Below are 23797 nucleotides of genomic sequence, written 5' to 3' on the forward strand. Positions count from 1 at the left end.
AATTCTTTGTATTAAAATTTTACAAGCAATAAATCTATACTTACTCCTCTTTGTAATAATCGGAAAAAAGTCCAGCCACCAAAAACTTTTTTCTCAAGCGAGGATTTCTCTTCGATACGATGATAGGTTTGTCCCTGTTGTCCACGCTACTCGAGGGACTGTCGTCTCTCGAACACGCGACTCGTTTCTTACAAATTATGCTCTTGGATAACACATCAATACTTTTTTCGAAATCTATTTCTTTTTCATTTAACGGCAAGGGTTCGTTTTCGTCATGGTCTTGTAGCGTGTCAATGGAGGGCTCACGAGACTTTGATATTGTTTTGCGACTAACGACGGTATCTAATGAACTTTCTCGAGAACTAGAATGAACTTCGGACGGTTTTTTCGTGACCTGACTCATCCTTGACTTCCTTCTAGTGGTCACGTTTGCAGGCTTACAAGTGGCCTTTTCGAAATTAATTTCTGTAACAGTCTTTTTTGCATCCCTTCTAGGTTTAGTTTTTCCATCTTCGAATGAGTTATCTGAACTTCTCGTTAACCGTCGTTCGCTAGGATATAGAATGGCCAAACTCGATTTTGGTCTGAGACCCGTTTTAGTTACTTTTTCAACGATTTTTCTCTTTGAAAATATTTCTTCTATCTCCTTAGAAGGTGACATAGCTCGTGTTTTTCTTTTCAATCTTTCTAAGTTGTCTAATCGACTGACTGTTTTGTGGTTTTTCAAATTGAGTAAACTTAAAGGTATGCTATCTTCAGGATCATTATGACTAAGGGAGCTAGTTAACGACGGTATGCTATCAGTCTCACTTAAAACTTCCCATTTATTTATATGATTCTTTATCTCCTTATCGTTCTTTGTTTGTTTCAGTTGTAACGATGGTGCTCTCAGAATAGAATTAGTAGAACGCTTCTCGTTGTTTATCTGCTTTTCAGATATCTGTACGGGCTTATTTGCATTTTCGGAAACAAGTTCTTTACCCTGCAATTTTTCTAAGGCGACAACAGTCAAACGACCTTGCTTTGGACATTCTTCTTTATTTAATACCACTTTGAGTTCTGGCCTCCTATTTGTTGTTCGCTGTAAGAAGCTGCTCATGGCTTCGCCATCCTTTGGTACTCTCTCAAAAGCGGAGTTATCGGTGTCTGATGTGAAATGGCTATCCGATTGGAGAGTTAGGGCCCCATTAGGTTCAATTTTCTTCTTCTTCTTTTTGATACTTGGAAAGCCTGTTCGATTGATCGCCTTTCTTCTTCTTGCTTTCTTTTTGGAGGCGTCAACTATCTTAGTATCGCCGGCACTGTTAGTTTCCGGTTTTTTGGAAGTTGTCAAACACATTTTCTTAATAATATCATTCACTGATAATTTTTCCGCTTGAATTTTTGGAATCAATACTTTTGCTGGTAAAACTAATTTACTCTCTTTTATTATATTGGAAGTTTTCTTCTTCTTTTTGTCATTTGCATCGTCGCTGTCTACGTTTAAATTTCTTTTGGTCTGACGTAAATTGTGACCGCCTGCGGTCTCTTGAATTTTATCAGATATCACTGCCGCTATAGATTCTCCCCTTTTTGGACGAATAATAGGATCTGGTGTCTCTGATATTAGTGCCAGCGGAATATCCGATTCAGTATCTATGCGACCCAATAGGCCACCTGAAGAGTTTACATTACTGATCTTTGCTTTACATTTGCTTTTATTAGTGTCTGTTACTAGACTACTAACGCAAATCGATGACTTTGGAATTTGATCTTCCAAGTCTACTGATGGTTCAAATATTCCTGTAGGGTGATCAACATTTACAACAACTGTTGTTTCAGAGATTATTTCTAACGTTTTAGATTTTTTATTATCCACTGTTTTACCTTTTGATACAGGTGACTTGATAACTGTAGCTCTATTTACAAGCGGAGATTCCTTTGTTTTTGGTTTTTCATCTGTTTGCTTATAATTAATATCTGTAATATTTTTCTCTTTTTCAAGAATACGAGATTCAATAGATTTTCTTATATTATTATTTAACAACGTATCCAAAACTTTAGTTGCTGCGCTAGGATTAATTTTCGAAACTAAATTGCTTGTTAAACCTTCTAATCTATTCTTTTTCCTGGTCATAATTTCGGATTTTTGTGACGGTGGTATTGAACTTTTATACAAAGATCGCGCTGACATGCTTTTTAATGGATCAATCGATGTGTTGGGCGTCGTCGCGACATTATTTTCTGAAGATGCAGTACAATTTTCTGCAGTTTTAATGTCCTCTTTTGCATTATTCTGATTGACATCTTTGCAGCTGTTATCGTTAGTTAATTTATCTTCAGACAGCTTTTTTGACAAAGACTGAACTACTTGATCTAAGCTAGAATGTGTAGCAGCTTTATCAGCCTCTAACCTGTGCCGTTTTTTCGGTGTCACAATTGGTGCAGAATTTCGTACGGGTGAAGACTTGACTTCAGATCTTGGGGATATTTTATTGGCAGTTTCGTGTCTTGAGGGAATTATTTTGGCATCAGCTTCTTTAGACCTTGGAGATAATTTTTCTGCGTCATTAGTCAATTTATGTCCTTCTTTATCAGTTTTCTTTCCCACCTGCTCGTCGGGAATATTGTTTGTTTTTGATAAACATAAATTTGAATCTTCCCTCTCAGTTTCAATATTTTCTGTAATAGTACTTAAGCTAATTTTCGCTGATTTCATTATAATATCATCCGTCTTATGTTGATTCTTATTATCTTGCATATTTGTTTGCATAACCTTTGAACTGTCATTGCCTTTTTTCCCTTTTTCGTTATTCTGTTTTGTTTTTGGCGATTCAGCAGTAGCGTTGTTTTGTATTTCACCCAAACAGTCTGTTTCGGTACATAAAAATTGCTCTGTATTTATTCCATTTTTTGAATTATCATCAAATTCTGAAGAAACTAAACTTAGGCTAAGTGTATTGTTCGTCGATGAATTAATATGGTAATGTCGTTTTTTCAGCGGAAGCTTATGTTCATTTGTATCTTTTCCACCTTTATTTTGAGATTCAGTTAATTGCTTTTTATGCCTCCTTTTTGAAGTTGGAATAATGATTTCTTGATTGTCTGATGTCTTGCGCTTCTTTGATGCTCTTTTCAAAACTTTTGGTGGCAGAGGTTCAGGCACTGGTTTCAGTACATTGGGCTGACTTTGTGCAACATTAGTTACTAATTTTGGAGCAATTTGGCATACTTTTATGAAATTGGATACAAGACTATCCATATCTTGACTAAACTGTTGATCGACTGAATCAACATTTTTATTAGCGTATGACTCTCGACACCTTGACACTGATCTTGAGCGATGCCGCCTCTTACTTCTGTGCCGATGATGCTTGTTCTCAGTTTTTATTGCAAGTCGCGAAGGTCTTTCGGTAGGTTTTAAATTAATTTTTGGCGGCGCAAGTACAACTGTTCTTCTATGTTTTTTTATTTGAAAAGCAGGCTTTAGATGAGGTTTCTTCAAATTCAAAAATACATTTCTAGATAAAGATTTGTTGGGCACATAACTGTTTTTTGCTTTTTCAAACATACTTGGAAGTGGTTTAAGTGTACTATCTTTTTTTGTGTGTACAGAATACAGAGTGCCGCTCGATTTATTATGCTTACGACTTTTTGGTGACAGCGTCCTTGAAATATGTTTCATAGCATCAAAATCTTTTTTAGAAGCAGTTTTACTCACAGTAGTCAGTGGTGATGCACCAAACTTATGTGTAAACACGGGCTTAAGGGTTGGCAATGAATTACCAGAACATGTAGCTTTACTAGGGGATTTTAGTAAAGTGTTATTATTGTTATGACTGACTTTGAATATGTTGCAAGTAGTGACAGGCCTTTGCAAGCCACTGAATACAGGACCCGGCGCAAATGGATCAGATGAGTTATGCCTTAAAATATGCTTTTGACTTTTCGTGAACCCAAATGAATATTTTGAAAGCAAGGGATATTTAGTACAAACGCTCACATATTTTGGACTTGCGTTTGGTTTGCGTATGTAACTATCACACTCAGAATCACTTGAACTATGGCCAAGAGTGAGACTACTAAAAGTTTTGTTTGTCAATAATAAAATTTCTTGATCGGAAACAAAATGTTTTTGATTTTTGTAATACGATCTATCTCGAACCGATCTTGTCTTCTTCAGTTTCCTCATTCTTCTTCGCATACTTCTAACGCTGTAATCTGTTTTATAACCTGATTTATCGCTTTTGTAACCGGATCTATGATCACTTTTATAACCTGACCGATAGCAGTCACTTTTGTATCCGGATCTACAGCCATAGTCACTCTTGTAGCCAGACTCTATGAGCCTACTGCAGCTTTTATATGGTTTAAATTCGTGATCGCTTTTGTAACCAGAAAGAATATCTTTATATTTAGGATTCAGATCTATTTGTTTCCATGTTGGGTCTAATGGATCATCACCCGCTGCTTCATTTTCACTCTGGTGGTCCCTCCACGTATTTGTAGCAGGTTTACTACTCTTCTTAGTTACAGTGCATAATTTGCTATTGACTTCTTTTCTCTTCGCATACACTCCAGATAACACAGACCTGCTAGATGGTAATGAGTCTTCATCACTGTCCGCGGAGTCATATTGATTTTTATCTTTTAATGTTTTTGGAGAGTTTTTAGTCGTCTTGGCTTTATTTTGCGGTTTACGGCCAGTTTTCTTTCTAGGTGGGTAAAGTACTCTATCAGTAGCGTATAACATTCTATCTAAAGCAGCTATATCTAATTTATGATCGGGTTTCTTATTCTTATCAAATTTGTTAGTTTCTTGTTTCAATGGTATTGGTGATGGGGCTTCTGTTTTTATTTGTTTTAATTCATTTTCGACTCTCTTTTTGTGAAAATCACAGTCACTGGAATCGGACAAATTGCGTGCTCTACTTCTAGTTTTTGATTTTGATCTCATATTTCTTCTCTCAATCTTATTGTTTTCTTTTTGAATGGACTTCCTGCTTAAGCGACCATGGCTTTCATCTAGGTCGTGACGACGTAACGGTGAGTGGGTTGGCGAATTATGATTTGATAATATTCCCGAATCCGGTGAGACGTTTGGCGGATCGTTATTGTTATGGAAATCATTAATAACATTTACAGATGGCTTATCCTCTTTGTGAGATTCAACAATTTTAATTTCATATTCATTTGCCTTTCTTACTTTACGGGGCCGTCCCCTTTTTCGTCTAGACTCGACAATAATATTTTTAACATCTTCTTGAGATTCTACAGAGTTTGTACTGATAGTATCTAATTTTTGCGGGTCTAATTGGTTCAAATCAGTGTTTAGAATTGTCATCGGTGAAGTTTTTAACAAATCGCTTGCATTTCCTAATTCTGATCCACCTGCTGTTATATCTATGTTCATAAAATCATTGTTATCGACACAGTCTTCGAGACTGGGAGGATTTGGTATAGACAAACTTACAGATTCCGTAACTGAACTTATTTCCTCAAGATCTTTATTTATTTGAGTTAATTCTTCTGTCTGTTGAGGACTGAGATGTTGAGAATTGCTGTTTAAATAATTTGGTGTCATTTCGGGCAAACTATTTATCTGCCCCAGAACGCAGTCACCTATTGCATTAACACTTTCCAAAGGACTTGAGTTAAGCCCACATGTTAGCGACGATGTTGGGGTTGTGTTAATAGAATTTAATGATGCAGTGCTGCTTAGAAGTTGCGTTTGCGCGACGAATTGTTGTAGTAAACTGGACGCGTAGTGTGTTGTGTTATGACTCACTACGCCGGAGTTGGAACACTCGTTTTCGGATCCCGAAGAATCCGCTGTCGCTCGCTGGATTGCCGCCGTGACCAGCTGCGGCGGAAGCTCCATTTCACTACTCGACCCGTCCGCTGAAATCGAAAGCGAAACTGAAGTAATGGACAAAAGTAAGACATAGATGTTAGGTAAATTTAATGATGTAAAGAAACACGGTTGTTATTCTAGAAATTGATAACATTGGGATACGTGGTGCAAACACAAACCAAGTTTCAACTTTACATTCCTTATTTTACTTTAGTAAAATAAAGTAATGGCATAGGTAAGCTTACCATTGTCGGCGATGCATTTGTCCTCGCTGTGCGGGGAGGCGGCGTGCGCGGGGAAGCTGCTGAAAGTGGGCTGCTGCGCCGGCGCGCTCGCCGTCTGCTCCGGAAATAGTTCCGCGAGGTCTGCATCGTCGATTACCTGTCCATTTTTATCCACAACTTTGTTTCAAAATGTTCTATTTCAAACTTATTAGGACGCTATATAATTTCTAAAGTTCTGTTTCTTCGGTGTCCAGCTGGACTGGAAGTCAATCACCACCCTCATGTACAGCAAGAACAAAATGAGAGAAGCAAAAAACATACAAAATTTCGTAATCAGTCACAAGTTAACTAAAGTCCATTGAAGTACACTAGCCTTCGTCCCAAGGATTGAAAAAAAAAACGGGTTTTTACTTTGATTTTGTTTATGACATTAATTATTCTTGCAACCTTCTCGATGTAATTTATGTCAACATTACCTGTAGTTGACAGGCAGCAGCAAGCGCAGCGCTAGAGTCGTCAGCCGAGGCGTGAGCCGAGCCGGCTGCCTCCGCGCTATCAGAGTCCGACGACGACGATGACGATGAGGACGAGGAGGACGACGAAGAGGTCGACGATGAGGTGCTGCTGCACGCCGCGCTCTCGCCCGTTGGTGACGAGAACTGCAATAACAAAAAAAAAATTAACTGCCGAACTATGTGACTGCTTAAGTGACCATTAAACTATATTTATCGCGACATAAGTACGTCTTTGTATAGTGCGCATAGTCTAGTGGTAGACGAATGAAACGGGTCAAATTCTCCATACAACACGATCGAACAAGAGAAAGTAATCGCAAATGATTCATACCGCATTTCATATAATTATTCAATACACAATTATTCATTATGCGCTCGCTGTACCTACAGTTTACAAATGTACTGTCGCAATTTCAAGATTACGATTTGATCGACGGGAACTTTCTAAAAATTACGAAATACATTGATATAATTATTATTAAACACTGTAGAGAAAAGAAATAAAAATTGTCCTGTCATGTTGTGAATAAAGGGTGGTTACATCTAACATCTTACAATAACTAATCCAAAAATCTGGATTTCACTGTGTTAATTGTTTTAACAAGATTTTTAAGAGTACTAAATAATGTTATTACAGTGACTCTTTTTACCTTTAAACAAAGCTTTGTTACTCAGATGAAAGAACTTTTGTATATGTACATAATAGACAAAACAACACGTGTTTTGCAACAAGCGTCTATCACTCTCTGTGCCTGCAGACGCGTGATTGATAGTAAACGTCCGGCACGACTAGCATCGGCAAAGTGTGACGCAACAACCGAGTGCAGTACACACCTTTATGAAGTTTCACAGTAGGACAGTGAAACAGACACACGCACGAAACAGAACAGTACTGTTTTGTACCTTATAAGTACGCACAAAACTTGCGAAATTGACGCATAGGTAGGTACTTAATGAGTACTACTTATTACGTTGTATATTGCTTCTAAAACTATAAAGTATCAATTGCTGTGAAGAAAATTGAATAACCTTTAGCTCTTACAGATATTAAATTTAAAATGTCGACAGAGATTACTTGAGGATTGATTTTAATTAAATAAATACCTTAGTCGGGAAATTCTAAACATACATTAAAGTAGAGAACAAGCCAATAAATCGAGAAAAAGAAAATAACCAAAATTAGTCTCGTTGAAATTAATGATGTCATTTATGACAATAATATAGTATCACAAACGTAACTACTAACATCCAAATCCGAACAGCGACCGAGACCTTGAGACATAATAGCACACGTGTCTACGCACGTGGTGACTACCGAGACGATTGGTTGAACGCTCATCATTTATTTCATGCTTAGACATTAACTACAGCAAAAACACATCATAAGTAAAAATGTTATAGATTTTAACCATTTCCTATTGAAAATTCGATTCCAAAAGTAGTAAAAATCCGATGATTTTAAATAAACATTGCGTGTTTTAAAACTAAGACAATCATATAACCAAAATTTTTAAATTTTTACTACAAAACAACATATTAATTTGAATTTCCCCAAAGTATAAAAATAAAAAGATTGCCGGTGTGAATGCACTCATTGGCTGCATGGGACATGGGCATGGGGTGGTAATTTTTGATACGCAAACCTCGATAAGGCCACGCGACACTCAAACCCCTTACAGTGGGGATTGTTTCCCTTCCGCGCTATTGATTAACACCCCAGGAAATACATTGTGGTCAAATATAAAATGAAATCACCTTTGAACAACATTCAAGGTTTCTTTTTTTAATCAGGTTACAGAAGATTAAAACACACAACTAAGTACTAGATGACTAAACTGATAGGACATTTTGCTGGATCGTGTCAGCATCTTTATTTTCTTTACAAAGTAGGAGGTTTAGTAAGATTTTCCTTTATACATAAAAACTTCGGGCTACGTGTCATGTTGTTGTTGCTAAAATGTAGTACAGTACAACAGGCGAGATGCTTAAATCATATAATGGCTTTAACAGACAAATATGAGGCGTATTCAATTCGACAATGGAGTAACGGGACCCGTGTATCGACTACGGCGCCGACACGAATATCACATTAACAACCTCGTGATCTGCGGAGATTTATATCTGACAGCCCACATAGAATTTATCCCGGCCAACGAGAGCGTCGCATGTCAATGCGATTCGTGAAAGGGCTTTCTATTTGTTCGCCGCATCGTTAGGCATTTCAAGTTGAAACGGAACAATATATTACTATCAGCATATTTATGTACATCATTAGACAATTGGAATCTCTGTGCAAGCCAGATATGAAGGTTACGAAACTCTCACGACCGCATTACCCTAATGCTGTGGAGATACAAAAGCCTCATAACAATATACTTTATCTCCACAGCTTATTTGACATAAACAGGTGGATGTACAAATAGCCCGCCGGCGTCGTAAATTTTTCTAAATAACATTAAGCAATTTGTAATATTATTAGCTTGTATAGGTTAAAGAGTATAAGATAAGGTTTTTAATATTCCTCTAATACCAGCTAGGTTAAATATCACCCTAACACTGTTTTGTTTACGGATAAACAAAATTATAAAATACATAAATATTTGAGTAACTCACACGCATGTAAAATAACGAGTAATAATATATATAGCAATAACAAAGATATAGATCAATGTATAAATTAAATAGGTATCTAAACATTATTACGCTAACAATATTGATATTAACATTGAAATACATCAAGGAAATGGCGACGCTAGGCTCAAAGCTAACCAACTAGAGATTGCGCAGGTCATCGACCCCACGCCAAATGTCGAGAACAATAGTTAATGAAACATCTCGCACTCATCTCGTGGTCTAACTACCATATATTTTATGGCGAATAAATATTTGCAGAGCTGAGACTACACTACCAAATGAGAGATTAAATCTGAGATATTTAATTTTAAAGCCATCTTGTGTCTGTGTGTGTGTGATTTAAACATATGATTGATGATCAGACTCTCATCAAGAGGAAATACGTAAGTACATTATCTTACTTCTTACTAATATTATACATGCGAATATTTCATGGATGTTTTTTGAAGGTATCTCCGGAACGACTTAACGGATCTCGCTGAAATTTTGCATAGATGGAGATCAAACTCTGAAAGAACACATAGGCTACTTATTAAGTTTTTTCAGCTATAAAATAATTTCCTATAAAGTATATGCACATTATTGTTAGAATGTTTCATGTTAACTTACGATTTATTACTGTACGATTTTAACCTTATCGTTTTTCCCATTAAGTATATCAATAATAATAACATTAACCACAATGTAATTTAATTTAAATACCACAGTCATATTGAATAACGATAAGATTAACGGGAAATAATACTTTATTTTCTATATATTTTTAAATTAACCCTTATTGTGACAAGCTTTCTTTATTGAAGAAAAGCAAAAAATACGCAAAAGCAAAAATAAGTTTAATGAAAACTAAGTTAAAAATTATTTTATTGTGATCGTATATTTTTATAGAGTTGGATGTATGGTGTACTATACAAAATGAACATAAGGGTTAAACACATACGAGTATTAATTTCCTCCTCCATCATTTCCACGTCAGAATAACTTTAGTGTGAAAAGTCTGCACATACATAGTACATAGGATCTTCAGTGATTATTAACTTTGAGTACGGCAGCATGAGCTTAAAACTGTCAAAAGGTGATTGACTTGAAACATATCACATTCACAATCATATTTATATCTACTCAAATATAAAAATAAAACAAAATTTATATATATTTTAGTAACATACAAAAGGCTATTCTTACGAATCAGTGACAGGTGTAAGAATTGCCTCATTCAATGTGTACGATGTAAGCACACACACAAGGTTGGGCACCACATACTTGGCTACAATTATTATTAGCTATTTCATGTTTGACATGTTAGCGGGTCACAAAACATAATTAAATTCAATTTAAAGCGACGCTAAGTGCACGTGTAATAATTTATAAAGGTACTAAATATTTAAAAAAATCGGCACGACACCATAAATGCAGTTAGCTTAAGACATACAATTTAAAAAAAAACCTAATGACTGTAAAAAAAATTACTGTTTTAATAATGTCTGAATGTGTCCAATACTCAACATAAGAAAGATCTGGGAAAAGTTAGCAACTATCTTACTAATATTATAAATGCGAATGTGTAGATGAATGGATGAATGTTTGTTTGAAAATATCACCATAACAACTGAACGGAAGTTGATGAAATTTGGCATACATATAGAACACAGTCTAAGAACACAGAGACTCTCGGGCAACCGCTAATTAAAAAGAGAAAGAAAAAAAGGTAAAAACAACGAAAGATTAAAGGTGACAAGACATATCTTTTAATTGTACTCATAATCGAACCGACATCTAGATACTTATTCCCCAATTAAATTGCGATAAAATCATTGCAAATAGCATCATATTATTAACTTATTATTCTTCTGGTATGCGGTTAACAAACACGACACGATTTCTTTATCTCGATAAACGGCATTAAGGCTCGCGTTCACACACAACGGCCGGGCCACACGACGCAAACTCCAACAATTTTGCGCCCATGTATCTTAAAGTTTTAGTTTTTATATATTACATTGTCAGAGCAACGTTGATTAAATCAGGGTTGGTCATTTAAAATATATAATTCAATTATAAATCTTAATATCTAGTTGACTTCGTAATATGCGTATTTGGTATTTAGTAGACAAATTAATGTTCTACGTAAGTATAAAAAACTTAATGAGTCATCTCATTTTATGCAAGTTTAAGCGTTATTTACCACTAGCTGTCGCCCGCGCCTCCGTCCGCGCAGAATTAAAAAAAAACTTAATTAGTAGCCTGTGTGTTCTCTTCGTTTCGTTCTCTTTCGCATTTTTAATATTATATATTAAGAAGTAAAATAAATTTAGTGTGCGTAACTTTTAGCAGAGTTTATATGATGACAGTACGAGCTGTATACAAATTTTGTCTGACGTCTCAAAATTTACTCATGTGAAGTAACTAACGAGATTATTGTACTGAAGCTTTAAATTGCACAAAGATTAAAATCAACAGTGGGTTATGTATAAAATGTTTTTATGCATCGTAGTAGGGTGTAGCGATGTGCGCGCGATCCGCTAATTGCCAGCCCTGCGCTGTCCGGTGGCGGTTGATTGTACTCATCAAGGATTTCTGCACTCAAGGACGGTGGGGCTAGACGATCGCGCCTGTCGAACGTCTCTTATTATTTCTCTTCAGACGTATCTTGTTTTTGTCTCGATTCATTTATATTCACGATACATATCGACGGTTTAATCTTTTATAAATGGTTTTTTTCCGTTCGCGTAGTCACATAACGACTGTCACTCGACGATGCCAATGTTAGCTTTGATCGGACTCGTACCGAGCTTATTTATATCCGACCGATACTATTATATCCCATTATCAACAGTTCATAGTATGCGTATATAATAATTATGATAAAACTAGCTGTTGCTTGCGACTCCGTTCGCGGGGAATTAAAAAAAACTTTATTAGTAGACTATATGTTCTTCCAGCCTATATTCTACATCTATACCAAATTTCACCGAGATCCGTTCAGTCGTTCTGGAGATACATTTAAATAAACATTCATCCATCAAAACATTCGCATTTATAATATTAGTAAGAAGTAGGGTTCGAACTCGGTGTCATCGTTGTAGTAAAAATTCTGAATAAAATAACGTAAATAAAAATGAATTGAGATTTAACTAACTGCATTACGAGCGATTAAAAAATTGTCAATTAATAGGCTAGCGTCACAAATACTCAACGCCTTAAAAAAACTCATCATCAAGTAGCAGGCAGATAGTGGTTCGTATGAGCGAGAACAGCTCAATAAACATTATGCGGTTGTGTGGTAGCATAATAAACGCTTTAATTTTGCGTCATAACATTTACGAACACATCATTGCGTTGATCAAACGTGCTTAAAACCTAGCTAATTCTTACTAATATTATAAACTAGTTGTCGCCGCGACTCCGTCCGCGTGGATATATAAAAAAATCTTTATATATATATATATATATATATACATAAATTGGAAAAAAAAAGAATAAATAGTATCCTATGTCCGTCTCCTGGCTTTAAGCTACCTCCTCACCAATTTTCAGCCATATCGGTAAAGCCGTTCTTGAGTTATAAATAGTGTAACTAACACGACTTTCTTTTATATATAGAGATATAGATAGAAGTGAATGTTTGAATTTATAGATGGATGAATATTAGTAGGTAGGCGAAATTTGGTATAGAGAGTAAAATCTGGAAGAACACATAGGCTAGTACTTAAGTTTTTTTTTTAAATTCTGTGTGAAAGGAGTCGTGCCTGACAGCTTGTATCTCATATCAAACAATTATAACGTCTATAAATTAATCATTCTATTCATCATTTGGTCAAATATAAGCTTATTACTTAGTATTTTTTCAGCATGTGATAATTTCGAAATATTTTAGGTCTTGTTAACTATTTTCAAATAAACATTACTTGTGAATCATGCATATTTAATTTGCTACTTTTTTAGAGCAATAATCTGTAACCGGGACAAACATTTATGACTAAGATAAAGTAAAATATAGAGACTTTATTGACAGATCTTTAACACTATTGGATTAACTGTTGGTTTCTGAGACATAAAATTAGTAAATTTACTATACAAAAACAAAGACTTAGTAATAAAATTATATTTTCATCCTCCACATAAGATAATTCATCTATGTTAGTACGCGAGAAAATTAAACGAAATTCTGTATACTCAAACATATTTATATTTTAACATAGATAATGGCTATTAAAAGATAAACTCGCTAATAAAAGCATGTTAAAGATAAGATTCGTGTTGATTTTTTTAGACGAACTCGCAGATAAAGATGGTAAACCGTAAATCAAAATGTCGAATAAAAAAAATGAGTTATTGTGCGGAGCTATACCAGGAGTTTTTGCACGATGCGGTAATCAACAAAAACATTCGACGGCTACGGTCTACGACTGTAGTTCAATCACCTCATTTAGTTTCGAATGTGCTCACCTCATTGTCTAACCACACTATTTTTATGGCTATAAAGTATTTAACTATCGCAATCAGTTTATTTGTCACAAAGGGAATATATAAGGGCAGATTTCTCACATTAAATGTTCATTAAGAGATACTACACTTTAATGCAGTATGAAAAACATTTTTTCATTGTTAATTAATTGACCAAACATGGAATGTGCGATCAAATTTTCATCGGAAACAAATGAAGTAGAATTAAACCAATCTTACTAATCTCGCTACTTACTAATATTATAAATGCGAATGTTTAGATGGATGGATGGATGTTTGTTTGAAGGTATCTTTAGAACGACTGAACGGATCTAGACGAAATTTGGCACACATATCATGGTCTGGAAAAACACATAGGCTACATATGAAGGTTTTTTTATTCCGCGCGGACGGAGTCGCGGGCAACCACTAGTTTTTATTATTTCATTGTGTTCTTTTCAAGTCTATCGGAGCAAAGGGAGGATATTTTTGTTAATTACTAATTAATTAAAAACAACAGCCTATTACCTCAACATAAAAGCCCATAGCGACAATTACATCTGTTCTCAGAATTCCTTGAAGTTTGAAATCACGGGAGTAATGGATTTCACTGAAATTTTCATGTCTTTAGAAAAAAAAATTAAAGCAATAATTGGATTTCATGTAACTTATTGAAGCCATAACTTACACAACTTGGACTTTTTTTTAAATCAAAGTAAATTCTCCGATCAGACTTCGAGATTATTGAATAACATTGTATTCAAAACTTATTCAATTAAACTGATTAAAATTCTGCGAATGATAAAATATCAAAGCAGAGAAAAGTTATGCTAACGTATAAAGTCCAAAAAAGTTTAAATAATTTAGATTTTATTTTAAAGACTAAGTATTAAAAAACCTGCAATCTGAATTATTGCCTTTAGCATTACTGCGCACGTATAAATAAATCTAATGGTACATGGTATGGTATATCTGCATAAGGAATGTAGACCCAGCACTTTTCCTTTTAGTTTTTACTTACAGTCCGTGGACATAAAGTTATCTAATGTTCGTATGTCCATTAAAAAAAAAGAATTTCGCTTTCGTACGTGTTACCGAGAATCTCAACTGGAACAAAAAGTACTGGATAATGATGGCAGTTATAGAAAAGGGTGTTTCCACTTTGAGCCAATCAGCCAATCGGCCCAATGGGAAAATAATTCACTTTGGGCCGATAGATCCGATCTGCGGGGCGATCAGCTCAACAGAAAACATTGGCAAGGAAAAGAGCAAGATGATCATTAAAATTTTATTTTTTTATTTTAAAGTAATATTTTGTACGTCCCATATATGTAATGACATAGACATGTTGCTTTGCGATGGGGATCTTCGCACATGACCGCGTGATGCACTTGACCATCCCAAGGCTCAAGGAGATATGCAAATATTATCGTACTACACACAAACACGCCACAACATCGCTCGCCGCTCCAAAAACTAATAAGAACAAATCAAGTACTTAAAGACATGACAAGACCTTACTTAAAGAGCGACTAATCGTTTTATTTGCATGACAGTATTAACAAAATTAAAAGCTCTATATTTCTCAAATTAAAAAATACACTCATAATAAATAGTCATTGACGCCAAAAATAGATGAAATAAAATGTTCGTCATTTGGGAAACTAGGTCTTTCGCTACTTCCATTTTCCATTTCGTGGAACGGCCATTAATAATTTGCACGGGACTGAGCGACAGGTTTACACCTACAGACGTATTGAGCGAAGTTTATACGACTGTGCGATTTATCGGCGTCCGTCTGCTTACATTAAGAACGCGGATTTCGTGCGTTACCAGTTATTTAGATCCGTGAATGCGGAACGCTACTGCCACATTGATATTAGTTACACTTGCACCGAAACAAATCTAGTGTTACAATAACCGAGTTTGACACGACTTAATAGCATTAAATATATACAAAAAAATGTATACTTCTTACATTACGTATTTGAGTTATTCATTACAAAAATCCACTTTTTTACATTTGTCTGTGTGTCAACAAATCCGCGGACGACCGCTAGATAAATGGCCTCAAAAAGAGGCTACAAAGTTAATGATACTTCATAAAGTTCTCTCAAAGGATAAAATTAAATCTTTACCCTAAGAATAATATTTACGACAACCATTGAACAATCTAAAACTAGATAACAAACATTTTGTTCATAAAAACGTTGATCTCGTAGCTGCTCTTTACGAAATCCTATCATATTATAACGTAACATTTGCTACTAATTCAAAAAATCAATAACGCTCTAAAAGAATTGAATCAAAGGTGTACAACAAATTGCTTTTATAACAAAATCCTGCGCTTACATCATCAACTTAACAACATAGGGTGTAAATAGGGGACATAATATTTAATGTAGTGAGGTAAGGGGTGGCCAGTGGGCTGCGGTTTGTCACTACGACGTGCGAACAAGTGCGGTGATCTTGTGTCGTGTAGTGTACCTCGACAACTGACCGCAGATGAGCCGTAGCCCCGATGATCACTTAATACGCCTCGAGAATTTTTACGCCGATAATTTTTCGAGAATATGACACTAGCAGTTGCCCGCGACTTCGTCCGCAATAAATTTAAAAAAAATCTAGTGATGAGAGCAGCCTCTAGTCACACGGGAATATTGTTCATTCCCAACAGGGAAAGGATTTTTCATTTTTTTTACTACTTCTTTATATAAAAATATAAATAAAATTAAACTTTGCCGTAGTAAACATACGCCATAAAATCTAGGTACAATAGACGTTACAAGTATTTCAATAAATACCAAACTGCATCAATAAAAAAATAACATGTTATAAATTGTCCGTATCAAATGTAAAGTGTTACTCAAAGTCGCATCAATCACCCAAAGACAACGTGACGAGCACTGGTTAAAAATAATAATTCGGTCCGCAGACGCGCGCGGGGCCGCGCCAAAACATTCGCGAGCCGTGACGTCATGCGGCAGACGTGTCATGTCGGACGCGAGTGCGGAGAAAAAAAAAAGATAAAACTCCTGCCAACTCCATACGAGACTTTTAAGACCATATCAAAACAAACAAAGGGATAATGACGCTTAAAACGACGATCCGAGAAGTCATTTGGGTACGTGACCTCTAAATAAGGTTTGAGTGGACATCAAACAAACAAAAAGTTACAATATAAAAGTTTTCGACTTATAATACTTTGCGACAAAGACTTATGACTATACACATTAATTAATCAAAATAAGGTTTTAATGATTTAACAGTATCGCAGTAGTCGAATAAATTAGTTACATTTACACATATTAAATGAAATTAATAACCTAGGCATGGGATAAGGAAATGCAAAAAATTGTAACAGTATAATAAAAACTACACGAGAAAGTTATTGCAGTAAACTTGACGGATTCCATACTGCACCCTACCACCCTACGCGTTGGATCGTTAACTACGCATGCAGGGCTAGGGGTGAGAGCGGCGCCTACAAACAGTCATTAACATAGCAACTCTATTGTTTAACGAGAAGGTGTACGCCGGCCGTCGCGCTGGCAACTTGTTAATTGAATGCCGAATTAATATTCAGATGCAAATCGCACTTTACTCACTCCAACTTACCCCTTTGTAGTTATTTTGAAAGTCTTTATACAATTGCTTTAAGCTTAACTACGCATTTTTAATAGGTGTGTGTTACAACCACAAATACATCACGCACTCCCATCGACAATAACAACCTTTGAAAGTTAAAAAAAAAATGCAAATCTAATAGTCACCCTAGAACTAAATTTAAAAGTATTCGGTAACGCTAGGACATGATTACTATTGAATGAAACAATATTTTCCACATAATCTACCACATTTATAGAATGTCAGTCAATTATTTCTAAACTCCACAATGAACAGGCAATAAAATGCACAAACGTACTTTATAAAAAGCGCCAATTGCACATAACAAGGCTAAATAGCAAGCCTGCAATTGAGACCTCAAGCGAATCGAGGCAGAGGGGAGGGCGGGACGGCCGGTCCTGATAATATGTCTCAAATTCATACAAAGTGGACGGCGCGAGGTCGTGCCGGGATCAACGCCAACTAAACACTCGCTTCATTTCAATCCGTCCCCGGTCGACTTCATTAATTACATTCGATTCAGCAACTGGCGAGCGACATTCGTTCTTATAGCGTTCAAGGTTCATAAAACACATGTTACAAGCATGCCAGAGAAGCTGATCAATAGGTAAATGTAAAAAAGTAAATATTTACTTTTTTACATTTACCTAGGTCTATTAATCCAATTGAATCTTCATGACTCTCACAGACAAGCTTTGCACATCGCAAATGTGATAAATGTCACCAATAGACTTTTTACTTATGACGTAAATTACAATCTAATAGACCGTGTAAATATCAACAATTATCGTATATCGTAATTATATTTTTAATATCGAACAATTGTATTATCTTTATAATGTAAACGAAAAACAATATTTTTGTCAAACGATATAAATATATCAATATATTCGATGTGGAGAGCATAAAGCTTGTTTGATTTACAAATCCTAGGTCCCATCGAAAAGGCATAACGAGATATCGATAATCGTATCGAGTGGGAGAGGATAACTAAACGTCAACAGAACTTTGTGTCACAGTCGTATCCATTTCCAATATAACATAGAAATCAGCCAAAGTCATGTCAATCAGAATACTCGGTGGAATGTCCCTGTGTTATCAAAGGTGATAATAACGACAACGATGTTTTATACAGAATTTGAACTCAGAGACCAACAGTTAATCGACGATATAAAAATAAATGCCCAATAAGAATAGTTAAATAGAAAAGATTTACGCTACATTTATACGTCATTCAAATTGTTGTATGCTTTAAAAATTACATCTGTTTACGTATTATTGAAACACTTTGAATGTATTTAAACAGTTGCGTTGTAATTTACGTCAAAATAAATTTATTTATAACTAAAAGGCATTGGTGAATGCTGGACCTTCGAACATCATCCGAAGCTCGGACCACTTTCTATAAAAAACATTACCTACTTTTCGGTGTTATTATTTTTTGGTTTTAATATGAAAACAATACTTAAGAAAAGTAATCCATTCCAAGGACGAAGGGTCGGGTGGTTCCGTGCGAGCGGGCAACGGACAGCGGCCAGTGGGCAGCGAGTAAAGTTACCAAGTCGGACCGGCGCCACAGCGTGACTCAGAATTAGGCACCATTACTGTCGGCGGCGATCACAATCGCCAGATCCCGACCCTGTCTAATTAACGTGTACACGAATGGGGTGCGCTAAGCCAACGGGAACACCACCTACTAACTAATAACACTCAGAACTCTACAATGTATTAATGTGTTGGGGTAAGCTAGAGTTATTTGTAGGCTAAATTATAAAATAAATAGGTGACCAGCATTTACTTTTAAAAAAGTAGTTTTTGCTCAAAGGAGCTCCGACTGATAATCATCGCAATCATTTTTAAACTGTCCTCCTGCTTAGATTAAAGGCAACTTCACCTTAATCTGACATTGCAATTTCAGTGTCTGGCTAAAATCTTGTCAGTATTGTGTTGTACAGTGGCAGTAGCAACACCGCCGACGATGACAAGATAGCGGTCGGGACTTCCTTATCCACGAGATACCATCGCCCCGAGAGGGACGTCTCATTTGAATACCCGCTGCCTTGATAACTCGACGATCTGCATATATTTATTAAACCGACACGCTTGGGAAAGGCGCTATTATATGCATCACTTTTGTTTTTTTTTTATTATGAAAGACACGGTACAGTAGGAAGATATTAATGAAATTAACATAAATGTAAATTTATTAGACTCCCCAACCTCATCCATTACAACAGTATTTAATGATTTTATGATGAATCGAAACCCTAGTTCATTTAACGTAATTTAGAGTAACTTTTCTTTTAAATTCCAGAGTACGCTTTCAGAGGTATCTAACAATATGACAGCGGTTTGTAATATTATAAACATTTTGCAAAGAAAATTGTGAGAAACAATCAAGCCGCAGCTAATACGTTCACCGCACAAAGTAAACATTTCTTGAATTACCAAAGTAGCATTGCCGATATCCAAATACGTCAGTATAGTATAAGTTGGTTTAGTGCAATTAATATAGGTAACATTCACAATGGAATCGTGTATAAATTCCCGCGGGCCGCGATCTCCGAGGTTGGCTTCGTGACCGCGTGTGTCTGGCGCGGCGCAATTTGCTCGGCACACGGCGCGCGGACGCCTCTCTAATCACGTGTAAAATATTGCCGGCGGCTCGTCACCACACCATACAGCGTCAAAAGCCGCAGTATAGCTGCGAGAGATTAATTGGCCGAGATAGCGAGTACACGATCTCTGCGTTGACAGTGACGCGAGGAGCGTGATCGACCGTCGCGTTAAATAGACAACTCCTAAAGGACACGTCAACCTGATCGGTCTCAGCCTCTTACAGCTAGAACTAAGCCAAACAATGTTACCAACCACAACAAATTTATGATTCTGTAACAAGAAATGTAAATAGAAATAACTAAAAAATAATTCAGAAACAGCAGTCGCCGACTAGTTACGCTTAATGAAAAGGAAATTTTTTACATCATCAAATCAACCATATAGATTTTAAATTTTACAAATTTTAATGTTTCATTACCAGCGCAAAATATGCACAGTTAATACATGACGCTACTGAAAGTAAAATATTGTATAACAAAAGCTATTGTAGAGCAAACAATCGGGAGCTCATAAAATAATGGTGGCTATAAAACGATACGTTTCAAACATACCTCTGTGGATGCCATAATATCGTTGAGAAAACGATCGGTAGAATCGGGTTAGAGGCCTGACCCTAGCGGGTAACTAGACGGGTCCTGCGGCAGCGGACAATAGCACCGCGTCCTGGGACTGATCGTAAACTGCTAGTGGTAATATGTTAAACGGTTGGTTAAGAAAAAACTGTAAGTTACGACTAACCCTATTAAAATGCCATCTGTCTCCGATTCTCAGATACAATACCTCACACATACTTAATTAATACAGTATGCTTTTGTTTATTTTAAGTAAGAAAAAAGTTAATTTTAAGCATTTAATTAATCGTTATCAACTGTATAATTAGGTCTAAATATAAATATATTACAGACATTTCTATTTGAATTATGAAAAATGGTTCGCAATTAACCTTGACTTTGAAAGCTCGTTAGCAACTTATTTCGCTCCTCTCAACCGGCACCGATGAAATTATCAAATGCAATCTTAAGCGCTTACTTTCAAGTGAAGAGTAAATACGAACCCCGAGTATTAAAAAGGGAGATCAGTGAACTTTTAAAGTAATAAACTATATAATTATCTGCAGTTTTGATATTTAAATTCACGCATACCTTTATTAAATAAAAATAAACTCCGTGAAAGGGAGGATCGTAATACTATATTCCCACGCAATCGTACATCCGCTACAGACCCGGCTGTTCCAAGCCATGCTTACTCTAATTGAAGGAAGACAAAAAATCTTCCAAGTCATAAAGATTGTTCCCAATTATTTTCGCAGGTTTTATTTGTATCCATTTATTACACTTTACGAAATACATATAAAGATGTTTCGAAACTCCCAGACAAGAAAAAAGTATTGTAAATTTCTAAGCTACGTTTATACATTATGACCAAACAAGACAATATTTAATACTAGGCACTATAATTATGTCAACAATTCCGATATTTCCATACTTATTTAGCAGTATTATAAATTCTAACTAAAGACATGTATGCACAAAGTATAATGCTGGGACGCTCCAATACAAAATAAGAGTCAGGAGAGGAGATAAACAGTGGTCAATTACAAAGGGGTGGCGAGCGGCGTGCGGCGAGCGGTGGCGTTCGGAAACAATCGCGGCGGCGCGATGCGAAAGATACCAGCCTCTAATAACTCTAATGCAGCGATAACATACACACAGACTATACAAGATTTAACCGCACAACATGCCGTATCAACCAGTATGCAAACTACATCACTCTTAACGTACTCATCCTATATTTATAAGATGATATTAAAAGCATTTTATTAGCACAAAACTGAAAAATATGCGTTTTTCATTCAAAAAAGCTTTATTGTAAAAAAAAATTAAGCACTGTATCGTGACATCGTCTGGGCTACATTAATAGAAAACTATTAGTAACCTATCTGTTCTTGCAGAGTTCTGCTCTACATTGGAGATCCGTTGAGTCCTTTTGGAGCTACCTTGCAACATCCATCCATCTTAACATTCGCATTTATAATATTCGTAAGATTGAAGCGCTAATAAAGTCTTAAAAGTTGCTAGTAGTGTCACATGTCTAGTGATAGGACAGTAAGGGTTGGTCAGTGGCTGTGGCTATAATTCGGACAGTCGATGGCATCTATGGCGGCTTCCTGGCACAGCGGCTGCCGAGCGCCCGAGCGAGACCAGTTTACGCCGACAACCATGTAAACGATTTATACTAGAGCCGCCTCGTTTTGCATTACCCGATCCCATGTGCTAGGGTTGTTTTATAAACTAAAACGTATTATTTTTCATTAAATTATTAAAGTTAAATATTAAAACTTACATCCAAAACAAAATTCTACCCTCGTAAGTCTTATCATTATAAAATATCAAATAAATTACATCAAATCAAAATGGCTTCCAGTTCCCCTTACTGATTCACTTCAACAAGTATTGTATAAAAATATAAAACACTTATCGACCTTAATGCGCAATGAAGTTGACAAAAAAATAGCACACGTGTTCCATTCATTTGCATACCGTATACAGTCAATTACGTATGGTCAGCCCTATACGCAGTTGTCGCGGGCTCTATTAAACGACGTAGGCAAGGCGCTCGCAGGACCGGCTTATCCCGATTCCCTGCGCGCCCTCCTGACGCGCCTTCAGTGCGCAATAATCCTGTTCCCAACCGAAGCACCGCGTACCGGCAACATGATAAATCCTTGATAAGGCCACTACGTACTTACTTAAGCAATTAAATAAAAGTATTTAATAAAAAAAAATCTTATAATTTGTGCCCCAAAATTATCAATGGGTAAGAAGAACGAAGGAATAACTTTTACGGCAAATAAATACTAAAAACATAAAAATGTAAGGACAACTGCCGGATCATTGTTTAATTTATACTGATTGACTAATTATGACGCTGATTACATTGATTAATTAGTTATTACCATTCTGATTATGCTGCACAATACAAGGTCCAATAGCGTGATTTCTACGTTAATTTACTTCAATCAAAATTTCATTATTCAATTAATCATCTTACTTCTTACTAATATTATAAATGCGTATGTTTAGATGGATGGATGCATGTTTTTTTGAAGGTATCTCCATAACGACTTTATAGACCTCGCTGGAAATTATAATAGTTTAAATATAGAACATAATATGGAAAAACATATAGGTTAAATAAGATTTTTTAATTCTCCGCGGTCGGAGTCGCGGCCGACTAGTATTCGTATATATCTGTTATCTTCACTGTTACTAAACTATGTCGAGATTTATCTCGTTTTTTATCAACAATTTGTTTACTCTTAATTTATTATCTGTTATCACCTTCAAAATGTACCTGTATATCAGTACAATTATAATTAAAAATATATTTTTAATCGACAATTCCTACATGAAGAATTACATCAATGACTTACAAACTCATTCAATAAGCTGCTAATCATAATAATATAAACCATGAACTATAGATACAATGTCTTGAGTTTTCATTGAGATTATAAAAGAGAAATAAAAAATGCAAAGCCAAAGGGTTAGTATTACCGTGCGACGAAAGGAAGCCCTCATAACAATAAAAAAAACGCAAACCAATAAACTGACGAGCCGAGGAGCTAAATTCAGAAGGACGCCCTTATAAATATTTAATTGGCGCATAAGCAGGCCGATTGAACGTGTTTATTATGAATACAAGCCGTACCCGTATGAGGGTCGGCAGAGTAATTTATAAAAAGAGCGATTGAATTTGAACGCGATCGCAACGGTGCATAAAATCGATGTAAAAGCGACGCATTCCCTCAGAGGTCTTGCGTCGGACGCAGAGCAGTTTTGCATCTGGGATGCTTGGCTTACGATTGAACCAATACGCGATCGATATGCATACCAATG

The 23797-nt window shown here is 35.9% G+C and overlaps 1 protein-coding gene across 1 annotated transcript in view; it reads right to left on the reverse strand.

Moving 5' to 3' along the window:
* Positions 1 to 23797, reverse strand: part of ash1 (histone-lysine N-methyltransferase ash1) — a 45258-nt gene that overhangs the window by 5616 nt on the left and 15845 nt on the right. Inside the window, exons 5-7 of the mRNA XM_013314201.1 lie at positions 6534 to 6716; positions 6079 to 6214; positions 45 to 5880 (exon numbers count right to left, since the gene is read on the reverse strand). Coding sequence (XP_013169655.1) covers positions 45 to 5880; positions 6079 to 6214; positions 6534 to 6716 — 6155 coding nt within the window. The remainder of the gene's footprint in view (positions 1 to 44; positions 5881 to 6078; positions 6215 to 6533; positions 6717 to 23797) is intronic.

Source organism: Papilio xuthus, unplaced genomic scaffold (assembly GCF_000836235.2).
Source record: "Papilio xuthus unplaced genomic scaffold, Pxut_1.1 DF827461.1, whole genome shotgun sequence".
In the NCBI taxonomy this organism is placed as follows: Eukaryota; Metazoa; Arthropoda; class Insecta; order Lepidoptera; family Papilionidae; genus Papilio; species Papilio xuthus.